Source organism: Bos javanicus, chromosome 19, assembly GCF_032452875.1.
Source record: "Bos javanicus breed banteng chromosome 19, ARS-OSU_banteng_1.0, whole genome shotgun sequence".
Taxonomy (NCBI): Eukaryota; Metazoa; Chordata; class Mammalia; order Artiodactyla; family Bovidae; genus Bos; species Bos javanicus.
In genome coordinates this window covers 45,181,284-45,194,531 of record NC_083886.1, presented here as the reverse complement: position 1 = coordinate 45,194,531, position 13,248 = coordinate 45,181,284, and the positions used below count along the sequence as shown (strand labels likewise).

At 51.8% G+C, this 13,248-nt stretch overlaps 1 protein-coding gene across 3 annotated transcripts in view; it reads left to right on the top strand.

Moving 5' to 3' along the window:
• MPP2 (MAGUK p55 scaffold protein 2) overlaps positions 1 to 12,053 on the top strand; it is a 30,335-nt gene extending 18,282 nt beyond the window's left edge. For all 3 annotated transcript variants that reach the window (XM_061392003.1, XM_061392002.1, XM_061392001.1), the window contains 10 exons: positions 4,304 to 4,456; positions 4,570 to 4,719; positions 5,037 to 5,264; positions 6,032 to 6,163; positions 6,257 to 6,362; positions 6,444 to 6,512; positions 6,733 to 6,894; positions 7,546 to 7,748; positions 8,093 to 8,221; positions 9,537 to 12,053. In XM_061392003.1, the coding sequence (XP_061247987.1) occupies positions 4,304 to 4,456; positions 4,570 to 4,719; positions 5,037 to 5,264; positions 6,032 to 6,163; positions 6,257 to 6,362; positions 6,444 to 6,512; positions 6,733 to 6,894; positions 7,546 to 7,748; positions 8,093 to 8,221; positions 9,537 to 9,713 (1,509 nt within the window). In that variant the 3' untranslated portion in view covers positions 9,714 to 12,053. The remainder of the gene's footprint in view (positions 1 to 4,303; positions 4,457 to 4,569; positions 4,720 to 5,036; positions 5,265 to 6,031; positions 6,164 to 6,256; positions 6,363 to 6,443; positions 6,513 to 6,732; positions 6,895 to 7,545; positions 7,749 to 8,092; positions 8,222 to 9,536) is intronic.
• Positions 12,054 to 13,248: the final 1,195 nt, after the last annotated feature.

Genomic DNA, 13,248 nt, shown 5'->3' with positions numbered 1-13,248 from the left:
TTAGCATTGTCTAGACACTGGTAACAGAGCCAGGGCCTCCGTGGGTTGTGCTGAGTTAATGACTGAAGATCACACAGCGTTTGGTAGGAACTTCTGGGGCATTTCTCTGCCCTCTGGCTTCTGAGGATCATCAAGGCATAACGGTCTCTGAGTACTACTTCTTTGCCCCTTCAGTTGTCTGTTTCCCCAGCAGGAACGCTCTGTCCAGCCGGGCTGTGGGAGTCACTCTGAAAGGCTGCCCTCCCAGGGGAGGATGATTTAGGGGGCCCCCCTAAATGGGAAGCTGTTTCCCTGGCCTGTTTGGGGTAGAGAAGACAGAAAAGGAGCTAGCCTTTATTGAGCAACTGCTGTGTGCCAGGCACTGTATCCATCTCATCAAATCCTCAGAGTATCCTTATGAGATGTTGTTAAAATTTCCTCATCTCATGGGCTTGAAAAACTTTCTGTTATGGAAATTTTCAAAACTGTTTCCAGAACCCCCATCATCCATTGCCCTACTTCAACATTGAACAACTCAAGAACAATCTTGTTTCATCCATACCTCCACCTCCTTCTCTCTCTCCTGAATTATTTTGAAGCAAGTTTCAGACATAATTTTATCTGTATTTCAATATTTGTAGTTAAAAGTTCTTAAAAAATATTTGCACTACCATTATTACATGTAGAAAATTAAGCAATAATTTTCTTACAGATTTTTATTAAATGGTGTTGTAATACCTGGACAGTCATTTGGAAAGATATCAAAGCAGATCCATACTTCACACCATTCATCAGAATAAACTTCCAAGCAGGTCAGAGATCGAAAAAACAAACTATATACATCCTAGAAGAAAACACGGATCTGTGTGTAAAGGAAAGCCTTTTTTTAAAACTATGCCTTGAAATTTGGATGCATAAAATATTAATAAATTTAACTAAATTAAATACATAGTTTTTGCAGTGACAAAAAAACATAAGCTGAGTCAAAAGATAAATGACAAACTGGGGGAAAATATTTGCAAGAGGTATTACAGATAAAGGGCATATCTTCCTAATATAGAGAATGTTTTAAGAAGTGAGAAAAAGAAAAAACAAGATCTGATGGAAAAATTGGCAGGAGACGTGAACAGACAGATCACAGAAAAAGATATACAGATGGCCTTTAAACATACGAAGAGATGCTCAGCTTCACTCATAATAAGCAAAATGCAAATTAAGCCCCACTGTGAGATGGCTTCTCATCGATGTGGTTGGCAGACATTCAAGGGTTTGATCACACGCTCTGGTGGCAAGGCTTCAGGAAAGTTTCTCTTCTAATGCTGCTGGGAAGACAAAGTGGCACCAGCCCCATGGAGGGCAGTTTGTCAGTATCTAACAAAACCGCATATTTATTTACTGCTTGACCCAGCAAGACTTCTAGGAATTTACATGAACGATCTACTCCGTGAATATAGAATGGCTATGCCAAGGCTATTCACTGCAGTTTTATTTGCAATAGTAAGATATTAGAAACAACCTCCATAACCTATGGAGAGTAGTTGAACAAATTATGGTACTCCAGTCATGAAATCACACAAATGCAGTGATTAAAAGATAACAATAATAAAGGAAGATCTCCATGGAGTAGCACAGAGTGATTCCAGAGCATATTGTTAAATAAGAAAACAGGGACTTCCCTGGTGGTCTAGTGGTTAAGAAACCTTGTTTCCATTGCATGGGTTTGATCCCTGGTTGAGGAGCTGAGATCCTGCATGCTGTGTGGTGCAGCCAAAAAACAAGAACAAACAACAAAAAGAAACCCAAACAGCAAACCAAACCACTTAAATGGACAAAAACCCCAAAGTATCAAAGAGTACACATACCTTTTATATAAGAGAGAAAGGGAAATATTTATTTATTTTTGTAGAAAAAACACAGACTGAATAAACTAGAAACTAATGAAAATGATGTCTTTTAGAGTGTTGGTATGAATGGGGTAGAAGGGATGAAGATGGAAATAAGACTTTTCGAGTTTACTTTTTATATAGATTTAAGATAGCAGCCATGTGAATGTTGTACATATTAAAAATAAGATTAAATTTAAAAAGAATGAAAAAAATCTAACCCTGAAATTAAGTGCAGATAAGTGAATCTATTCATATATCAAATTGTTAGCAGAACAGAAAAAGGAATTAAGTAACTTCACAAAATTCTGACTATATGCCTTAAGTGGGATATTTACTAAGCCTGTAATATTTAATATTAGTAGCCACTAGCCAGCCCCATGTGGGTACTTATTTAAATACTTTACTTAAATTAAAATACTTAAGCTAAATGCTGATATAAAATTAAAAATTCAGTTTCTCAATTGTACTAGTCGTATTTCTCAACAGCCACGTGTGGCTAGTTGCTACCACAATAGACAGCCCAGATATAGAATATTTACATTAACATTGTAAGTTTTTAAAAACTATTCTGGGGACAAAAAGAATGCAGATAAGTCTTGATTTTTTACTTGGATAAAATATACAGAAGGTGATAACTAAGGTGATAGGTAGTAGTAATAGTTTAGCAATTCTGAAACTTTCTGAACATTGAAGGACAGAATAAATAAGTAAATATATTAAAGTTCTTGGGAGAAAATTCTCACCAAAGGAGAAAGGAGATACAAATATGGAATGGGAGAAGGCAAGGAAAATCGTGTACAGTTTGATTTTAATTAGAACAGTCAGTATTAGCTAATGTCTACTGAAGTAATGACACCCAGAATCAGTGAGCCCTGAGTGCCCAGATCTTGGTTTCTGAATACCATTCCCCAGCAAAAGGAAGTAGAGAAAGTACAAGGTGAGCTGGTGATGGAAGGAAGAAGGCGCTCATAATGGGAACAAGTCAAAAGGCATGCTGCGGGCTCCCCTGGACAAATTTGGGGTAAACTGAGACAATGAAGATACCAATGATGATGGATTAGAACACACTGAATAAAAAAGTTCATAGTGATGCAGAACGAGAGAGAAGGAGGAGGAGTGGGAGGGGAAAGGAAAAGCTCTTTCTTATAATAGAGTGCCAGCTAATGCATGTGGAAGGAATAATGGGGTTAGATAATGACTATTTTGCAACCCCAACATAATAACAATTGATTCAGGCAAAAGCCATAAATGGAGACTAAATCCATTAGTGAATGATTAATGGGGAACCGAATAGTCACATGGTCTCAAAGTGTGGGGAAACCTTAAGATCACTTATACAGAACTCTTGCCACAAAGATTAACTTGAGTCTAAACATGTAGAAACAACAGATAAATCCAGCTGTGGGGCACTCCACAAACTACTGACCTGGACTCTTTAAAAATGTTCTAAAGGGTCTGTTCTAGGTTAAAGGAAATTAAGAGGATGTGACAACCAAAGTTAACATCTGATCTTGATTAGACTATGGATCAGAAAAATAAAGCCCTATAGAATATTTTTAAGGCAATAGTGACATGAACATGGACTATCTATTAGATAATATTATATTGGTGTGCAGTGTTGAGCTTCTCGCCTGTGATAATGGTATTGTAGTTTACATACCAGATCTCCTGTTCTTAGGAGGTGCGTGCTGAAGTACTTTGGGGTGAAGCACTTTGTCTCTGCAACTATCTTCCAAATGATTGAGAGGGCAAAGAAAGTCTCCATATATATCCTTGAAAGGGACTCTTTTCTTCATACTTGACATAACTCTCCCTGCTGGGCTGGTCACTGGCAGAGACTTCCTTTTCCCTTTTCTCATGGAGCCCAGAGTCAGTAGAGCAACAAGTAGGTTCAGAGCCCTCTCCTGGTGCCATGTCCTGACATCTTGTCCCCTTCCTCACTGGGAACACTGAGCTCAGGGCTTGGAGACCCACGTATGAGTCCCTGTGACCTTGGACAAGCTACTTCACTTCCCTGGCTTCCTTATCCTAGACCATGGGGTGTCCAAGACCCCACCCTACCATGATGTTGGGTGGGAGAAGCTGTCCTTGAACTCACATACTTATGGGGTTCTGGTGGCTGGGGACAGTTTGATGACTTTAATGGCTCTCTGTGGCAAGAGATGGAAATGAGGTGTTATCTTTTGGATTCTCTCTTCCCTAAACTGGGTCCCAATCGCTCTTGGGGGAGAAAGGAGATAGCAGGGCACATGTGCATATTTGTGAGTGTACTTATATCTCAGTGAGTGAGGCTAATACCACAAGCAGTGCTGTGGGTAGGGTCTAAAGTCCGGATCCAGGGGTGGGAAGATGCCTGAGAATGGAAGACGGGGCATGGTTTGGTACCCTGGGGCCCTTGGGGAGGCATCAGACCTCACCTGTTCCACCCCTACCGTCAGGCCCATGAGCGGCTGGAGGAGACGAAGCTGGAGGCAGTGCGGGACAACAACCTGGAGCTGGTGCAGGAAATCCTGCGGGACCTGGCGCAGCTGGCGGAGCAGAGCAGCACTGCGGCCGAGCTGGCCCGCATCCTCCAGGAGCCCCACTTCCAGGTTTGGTCCTCCCCCAGGTTCCTGGAGTGGGGCCGGCAGGAAGTTAGGACTGGGATGGGAAGGGACCTCAGGGCACTTCCCCATGGTTCCTCCCCTTCCTCCCACCTCTCCAGTCCCTCCTGGAGACGCACGACTCTGTGGCCTCAAAGACCTATGAGACACCACCCCCTAGCCCTGGCCTGGACCCCACATTCAGCAACCAGCCTGTGCCTCCTGACGCCGTGCGCATGGTGGGCATCCGCAAGACAGCTGGAGAGCATCTGGTGAGGATGCCCCACCGCACCAGAGGGGGAATCTTGTGGGGGGGGAGGGTGTTGAGAGTAAGCAGCGGGATCAAGTCGGGTCAGAGAAGGCCTGAAGACAAGGTCAGCTTTGTCCAGGGTCGGGCGCACACATCTCTGTTCTGCCCAGTTTTGGTCCTTTAGTGCTCCTGGAGGTGAAGAGTTGGGGAGAGTGTGGCAGAGAAAGTGGCTGTAAGTGTTGGGGTGGAAGGGTAGAATGGAGGGGCTCTTAGGACACGCATTTGAAGATTCTGACCTGGAGCAGTTGGGGCTTCACATACCTGCCCTCCGTCTCCCAGGGCGTGACATTCCGCGTGGAGGGTGGCGAGTTGGTGATCGCGCGCATTCTGCATGGGGGCATGGTGGCCCAACAAGGACTCCTACACGTGGGCGACATCATCAAGGAGGTGAACGGGCAGCCGGTAGGCAGCGACCCTCGCGCGCTGCAGGAGCTCCTGCGCAGCGCCAGCGGCAGCGTCATCCTCAAGATCTTGCCCAGCTACCAGGAGCCCCATCTGCCCCGCCAGGTGGGCCCCTGCACCAAGCTCTACCCCCAGCACAAGGCCCACGGGGTGGCTGAGCCTCCCAGCTGCCAGGGTCACTGGCCTCAGGGTGGGAGCGGCTCCTCTCCAATCAGTGTGCTCAGAGCAAGAGGGGGGCGGGACCTGGCAGATCCAGCCACCTACAGGCCTGTGCACCTTGTGAACACGCTTGCATACTTGTCCTAGTCTTGAGCACTCATGCGCATGTGCAAGGGAAATGCGCACATCTAAAGCCTGGGGTACCCAAGTGTACAAGTGAATTCCTGCATTGCCTGCAGCCCACTATGTGCCTATGTGTATGCAAGGGTGCTCAGCGTCGGGTGGTCTCGTGTCCCATACAGCTGCCTCCTGGCTGGTGGATTGTGGAGGTCTCGCTGCTCTGCCCATCTCTTCTACTGGTTGTCTGGCTTTTTGTCAAAGCCCTCTCCTCTTGGGGAGGAGAGGGTGTAGGGGGGACAGAGGGATCCTGCATTAGGGTCACGCATACCCCAGGCCTGAGCAGATCCCCTGTGCTTCTGAGTCCTTTTGTTCTGGATGCAAAGGGAGGTACTAGGGAGGTGGGCTGGGCAGGCCTTCAGGCATCATGCCTTTAGATGGGCAGTGCCAGGCTCTCATCTTTGTGAAAAGAGGGGGACTGTGTGATACTCCCAGCTCCCACTCTGGGCATAGGGGATGGCAACAGGACAGGGCTCCGACCCCTCTAGCTTTCTCCTGCTTCTGCCCTTAACTCTTCTCGGCAAACCCCTGGCCAGGTATTTGTGAAATGCCATTTTGACTATGACCCAACCCGAGACAGCCTGATCCCCTGCAAGGAGGCAGGCCTGCGCTTCAGTGCTGGGGACCTGCTTCAGATTGTAAACCAGGATGATGCCAACTGGTGGCAGGTGAGTACTGGTCGCCCATGTAGTCTCCCCAGGCATAGCATGTCAGGGAGGTGAGGGCTCACTTAGGCAGATCTCTGTCCATGGTCATTTTAGGCATGCCATGTGGAAGGGGGCAGTGCAGGGCTCATCCCCAGCCAGCTGCTGGAGGAGAAGCGGAAAGCCTTTGTCAAGCGGGACCTGGAACTGACACCCACCTCAGGTACAGTCTTTCCCCAAGACCCCAAATCTGAGATCTGACGTGGCCCTGCCTGGCCTCACTGGTCCATCTCCTTATGGCCAGGGACCCTGTGTGGCAGCCTTTCAGGAAAGAAAAAGAAGCGAATGATGTATTTGACCACCAAGAATGCAGGTGGGTGTTGGGTGCCCCTTTCCCCCTGTCCGCCTCTAATGCCCCCTTTTCCCCACCAATAACTGGTGCATCTCTTGGTTCTGAGGCTGCCAGTCCTGTCTCTAAGCCCTGCTTGGTTTCTCCCTGCTGCCCTTGGCCCCAGCCCTCTTACCCTCGGCCTCGCTGAGAGCCCAACCGCACCCCCTCCACCTGATGAGCAGTGCCATCTCCCTGTGTCCAGAGTTTGACCGCCATGAGCTGCTCATTTATGAGGAGGTGGCCCGCATGCCCCCCTTCCGCCGGAAAACCCTGGTGCTGATTGGGGCTCAGGGCGTGGGCCGCCGCAGCCTGAAGAACAAACTCATCATGTGGGATCCAGATCGCTACGGCACCACAGTGCCCTGTGAGTGGGAACCGGGTCCTGCTGGGTGGGGGGTTGGGGGCGAGGGAGCAGGGGCAGCCCTGGGGTCCAGGGCCGGTCCTCTAAACGGGCATCTGCCCCAGGTGAAGTGATACCTTTGGGCGAGAGGTGTAGGGTATGCGCCCTCTATGGGTGAGCGTGGGAACTGCAGGCTGGGAGGGCGCAGAGAGCTGTCTCAGGACCCATTGGCCAGGTGGGCGGTGCTAGCCTTGCCTCTTCTTCCCTCACGTTTCACTTGCTGAAAGCCCATAGTGAAACAGAGCTATGAGCTGCACGTGGGCTTGTATAAGACAGGGCTTCTTGGTGACAGAGGCAGCTGGGGTATGAAAGCTCCTGGTTCCTAGAGGCAGGAACCTGAGTGCTGACCCCAGGTGTGCTTGGCCTTGCTGTGTGGCTTTGGGCTGCATATTGCCCTCTCTGGGCTTCAGCCCTGCTTCTATAAACACTGGGTTAGAGCAGTGATCTCTGCAGGTCCTCTCAATATGGACATCTTGAGTCTGTGGGTGCCATTGCTGAGGGTGAGGGGCAGGTGTACAGGAGGGCACAGGGCTTCTTGGCTGTCAGAGAACACGAGCCCTTAATGTCTGAGGTGATGCATCCTATCTGTGCCCATCGGCCCCTCCTTCCCCCTAGACACGTCCCGGAGGCCCAAGGACTCAGAACGGGAAGGCCAGGGTTACAGCTTTGTGTCCCGTGCGGAGATGGAGGCCGACATCCGTGCTGGGCGATACCTGGAACATGGTGAATACGAGGGCAACCTGTACGGCACACGTATTGACTCCATCCGGGGCGTGGTGGCTGCTGGCCGGGTGTGCGTGCTGGATGTCAACCCTCAGGTACTGCTGGCCCGCTCCTTCCCAGCCTGCTCAGTACCTATCTGGGTACTCTGCTTGCCCCCAGTATTTCCCCATATATTTCCACACATGCCAGTATAACCCTTCAATTACTGCTATGGCCACAGCCCACCCAGAACCCCTTTCGCAGCCTCCTGCACCCCCACTCTTCTAGCTTCCTCCAGTTCACCCCATCCCAGCCACCAGCCAGCTGTTCTGCCATTCAGTCCCAGGTTTCATGTTCTAGAAGCCCAGGTACCTCATTCTCCTCTGTTCCTAGGTACCTGTCCTCACCCCATCACCCCAGATGTACATGGGGATATACCCCCGGCCCTCCTCTTCTGCAGGCAGTGAAGGTGCTGAGAACAGCTGAGTTTGTCCCTTATGTGGTGTTCATCGAGGCCCCTGACTTTGAGACCCTGCGGGCCATGAACCGGGCGGCGCTGGAGAGCGGGGTGTCCACCAAGCAGCTCACGGTGAGGGCCTCTGAGGTATGGTGGGAGGGGCCTAGCAGCTGCCTGGGGGTAGGGGCCAGCCAGAGCTGAGAAAGAGAAGGAGATGGTGTCCGCAAGGGGAGAGGCGCCCACCCAAGGCATCCACCCAGTGAGGTAGGACTAACAATTCTCACTTTATAGGTATGGACATGGAGGTCTGAGCAAGGAAATGAAGGGACGCAGCTAGTCCGGGGCACGGGAGCTTCTGCCAGGCCAGCTTCTCCCAGTTCACTCTGTGGGAACAGAGGGCTGACTCTAGGGAGCCCAGAGGGCTGGAGGGCAGAGGTGGGCTGTTGACGGCTGGGGAAAAGGCTGAAGGGAGGGAGGAAACTAGAGACTGGAAGGCTGGCTGGAGGGACCAGGTAGCATCAGGGAGGAGGCAGTGCGTGGAGGAGAGGCTTCAAGTCAGGTGTTGCACGACTCCAGGGCACCCCTTAGCTCCCAGGGACGCCTGGGAACAGTCTTCCTCTGCAGGTGCAGGGTTTGCAGAGAGTTGAACCCAGGGGTCCCTCTGCTGGCCACACCTGGTACTGCAGTTCCCAGGCTCAGTTTGGAGCACTGTGCAGGCCCAGGAACAAGGTCTGGGCTGGGCTCCCCAGGGCTGCAGCACCAAGCCGCCGCCCGGCTACAGCCCCTCCCCGCCCCCAACCCCGGCTACAGCCCCTCCCACCCCCCCACCCCCGTCCCCGGGCACAAGCAGGGCCTACTGGAGCCCCTCAGACAAAGCTGGGCCAGTCCTTGAGCTCCTGCCTGGGGTTATTTAAGTCAGTATTCAAGTTCTCCTCCCACCTCTGCCCTGCCAACTTGGATTGGGTCTGGGACCAGGTTTGTCGTGGGCCACACAAGGGATGTGACCCTCAGGCTGCCTAGATAAGGGGGCCTAGTCAGACTGAAGGGAGGACTGGTTTTGGAGTCAGGCAGACCCTATGCAGCCACTGGCTGGCTGTGTGGCCTCTGTGTGTCTGAGTTTTCTCTGTTGTAAATGGGAACAATTAGTCCTACTCGCAGAGCTGTATTGAAGATTACTACAGAGCTGTAGTGAAGTGTTCAGTGTTGTGCTTGTCACTTCCTAAAGGTTATTTCCTTCCTTCCTTCTACCCACCTGCCTGTCCATGGTTACAGGAGAACAGCCATGGGGCACGCAGGGAGGGGCTGCTGCCTCCCAAGCCAGGGGCTCTGAGCCGCCATGGTTGGTACTTTGGGCTCTGGGGAAGGGCCTAGATGATGCCCTACGTGGGGGGCGGGGGGTGGGTGTCTGGGAGACACTGAGGGGTGGTAGGCCCCCTTGTGCCGGCAGGAGGCGGACCTGAGGCGGACAGTGGAGGAGAGCAGCCGCATCCAGAGGGGCTATGGGCACTACTTCGACCTCTGCCTGGTCAACAGCAACCTGGAGAGGACCTTCCGTGAGCTCCAGGCCGCCATGGAGAAGCTGCGCACGGAGCCCCAGTGGGTGCCTGTCAGCTGGGTGTACTGAGCCTGTTCACCTGGACCTCGGCTCTCTGGGTCATAACCAAACCCTGAATCTGTCCCCTTCCCACCCATGACCCCCAGCCCCCATCCTCAGCTCCCATCCCTGGCGCTCTGGCTCTTCCTGGGTCTCGGCCCTTCATCTGGCTTTAACGCAGAGGCGTGTACTGCCAGGGAGGTGGGTGTTAGTGGGGTACTCCTGTGCCCAGGTGCTGCCCACTCCCTACATCCATTGGCCACCAGATGTCCCTCTCTGGGGGCCAGACCGTGCCCAGGAGGGTGTCAGAGTCACCTCTGTAATGCTCAGTCCAGAGGAGAGAAAAGCTGCTTTGGGACCACGTGGTCATAGGTATACTGCCCGGCCCCCTCCCACCAGTCCCCTCTCCAATCACTTTTCCTCCTCTGGACTGGCCCCACCGCCTCGCCATTCCTAGGCTCCTCCTACTTCTCACCCCTGCAGCCTAGGAGCCGGCCTTAGGCTGGTTCCCTGTGACCAGGGTGGGTACATGACTCCCTGGAAACCAGGCAGGCCCGGGTGGGGGTGTCAGCCTGGTGCCATCCCAAAGGTTGGAGGAGCCAAAGCACCAGCTAGTTGCCACAGCCAGGGACCCGTGCAGCTCTCAGCCCCTTTGGAACGGGGCTGGGTCCCTGTCCTTCCCTCATCCACAGCTTTTCACTGCCGAAGTCTCTCCACGGACTTCTCCAAGGTGACCCTGACAGGGCAGATCTTGCTCCCTGCAGGGCAAGGCTGGCAGGGGCCGTGGGCTCAGCCCGGCTGGGGTGGGTTGGAGGCCAAACCCCGTGAGGAGAGGAGCCTGCAACTTCTGACGGGAGAACTCCCGGCCCTCCGTGGCCCGTGGCGGGGGTATGTCTGAGCTCCCTCTCTGTAGTTGTTGTCCATTTTGGTGTCTCTGGCGGGTCCAGGTGGCATGAGGGCTGCCTGAGGGCTGAGGCAGGGTGAGGGCCGGGCCATGAGCACATTTGTGCCCCAGCAGGCTCCCTGCATGACTCCAGGGGGCGCCATTCACCCTGTAGTCGGCTCAGTTTCTGTTCGCCTTGCAGCGGTGCCTGGTCTGTTTCTGCCACTGATGTGTGTGTCAGGCTTTGTTTTGGGAGAGGGAGAAGCAAAAGGTAGTTTTGCTTTGGAGGTTACTCTCTGGGGGCCCCCCTTTTTGGGGCTCACCATCAGCTCCCATTTCTTAGGAGACCCTTATCCCAGATTCCAGAGGCTTGGCCCTCCCCAGATATCTTCCTCCAACTCTCCTATTGTCTCCTGATCCTAAATGCCTGCCCTCCAGTCCTCAGGGAGGGCGACTGTGTAAAATAGGAGAATCCCTTTTAAGAAAAGAATGCTGTCCTCGACTTCCCCCGGCATCTCATCCCTCATCCTTCTCTGTGACCTTTCCTGGGGGTGAGCCTGTCCTTGTAGGGGACCTCCCCCTCTACCCCTAGCCCCAGCCTTTGTGCTCCCCGGTTCTTCCGAGTGTCTAGTCCGTCTTCGCTGCAGTGTCAGCCCAAGCTGGCCCCTGAACCACTGTGTGCCCATTTCTTAGGGAAGGGGAGGGAGAAGAAACAGAATATTTATTACAAAGTTAGAAATATATTTATTATATTAGGGATCTCATTTGCATTTGCCTAGGTATACAAGTGAGATGTGACGGTCAAGCCTGCTCCCATCTCATTTGCATAGCTCTGCATCCACTATGCACCTCTGCTTTCCTCTTTTCCCTTTAGTCAGCGTTCTTTTAATTTATCCTTCATTCAGCTCTCCCTTGCTTCCCCCTCACCCTTAGCCCAAGGAGACTGGGAGTGGGAGGAAAATGGGTGTTCTCCTGCTGGCCCGGGGCCATGGCGCCCTTTGTCCATCCATCCCCACCTCACCCAGAAGACTTGGGAATAGAGGCAGCCACCCCCTTCCCTTTGGTAATGCTCCAGAGCGCCCTGATTAGAAGACCATCCTCTTGGATGGGAATGGGCGCTGGACATCATGCTGAGGAGTTGGTACCTGGTTCTTCAGGGTGAATCTCCATCTTCACTTCTGGTGATGCCTGAGGGTCAGGGCTGGGCCCCTCCTTTCCTGTCTCCATCCCTCTCTGAACAGCTTCCTTCCTCCCCTACCTCAGCCCTGCTCAAGGGACCAGGGCTGGGTTGGAACAGGTGTGTGTGCTCATCCTCCCCCCCTCCCACTGTGGACGCTTGTATTGAGGAACCTCGGGATAATGAGGACCCTGTCCACACCCAGTCCCAGCCCAGCTGTCCTTCCCCCGTCCCATCCCTCAGCCATCTAATCCCCAAGCTTTCTCTCTGACTGGTTTTCTTTCCTTTGATTAAATGTGAAAGCAAAGGTTCTAGGCTCCGTTTGTCTTTTGTTGGGATCAAGTGGATGGCTTCGGGAAAGGTTTAGAGTGGGGGCAGCACAGCATAGATGATTCTGGAATGGAAGCTGGAGTGACATGTCTTGTGTTCTGTGATGTCCCACTGTTCCACACTCCCCAGCCCCAGAAGATGCTCTTGTTAAAGGCTTGTATCCAGGAGTCTATGAGCATCCATGAGGGCCAGGGAACTCAGGGAACCCATAGCTAATCCACTCAACTTTACCCAGAACTTGCTGTGTGGTCTTAGGCAGGTTCTTCTCCTTCTCTGGACCTCAGGTTCATCCTCTGTAAGGTGTCATGGCTTCTCCCGGGGTAATGCTAGGATTGGTTCTAGGTGCTCAGCAGCAGGGGCCATAGAGAGTGGTTGAAATATCACCCCAATGTCTCCATGGGTGTGTGGTTGAGGGGTCAGCTTCCTTCCCACCTGAGTTCCTCAGGGGATCCCAGGATGCTCACTGAACATTCTCAAGAAGGGCTTTGGCTGTTCCCTTCTATGACAACCAAATGTTGAACTGGCTCCCTTCCTTTGATTTCTCCAAAGCATCCACTCACACAGGGACTAGTGTGGGGACAGCTTGACTGGTGATTTGGAGGCAGCCATGGGGCCTCATTTCACCTGCCTAACAGCTCTGACAAGAATTGAGAACTGAATAGTAAACACTCCAATTCCAAAATGTCCCTTGACCATTCCCAGCTCAGGGAGTGTTTTCTTAGCCAACTTTTCCTCCTTGGGTCCTCCCTTCATGTCACTGGTCCCTCTCCTGCTTCTGTCTCTCACTGTGGACAAACTTCTTCCCGTCTCCTGGGGGCACCCCTGGAAACTCAGTCTTTCTTTACTATACCAGCAACTCTGCACTTGTATTTCTGTCCACCTCAGTGGTTCTCAACACTGGCTACCCATTAAAATTGCCTGGAGAATTAAATAAACAAACAACAATTGTTTGGATGCCAGTTCAGAGCAATTAAATCAGAAATTCAAGAAAGTCTATCAGCTGTAACTAACAATCAGAACATCACAGCTTAATAGTTTAACAACTTTATTATTCATTTCTTGTTCACATCACATCTGATGGAGATGGGGTGGCACTCCTAACGATGATTCAGGGATCTACTCTCCTGGGTTATTACAAGGGAAGCTGGGAAATGTAGTCTTTCTCAGTGCTCCGG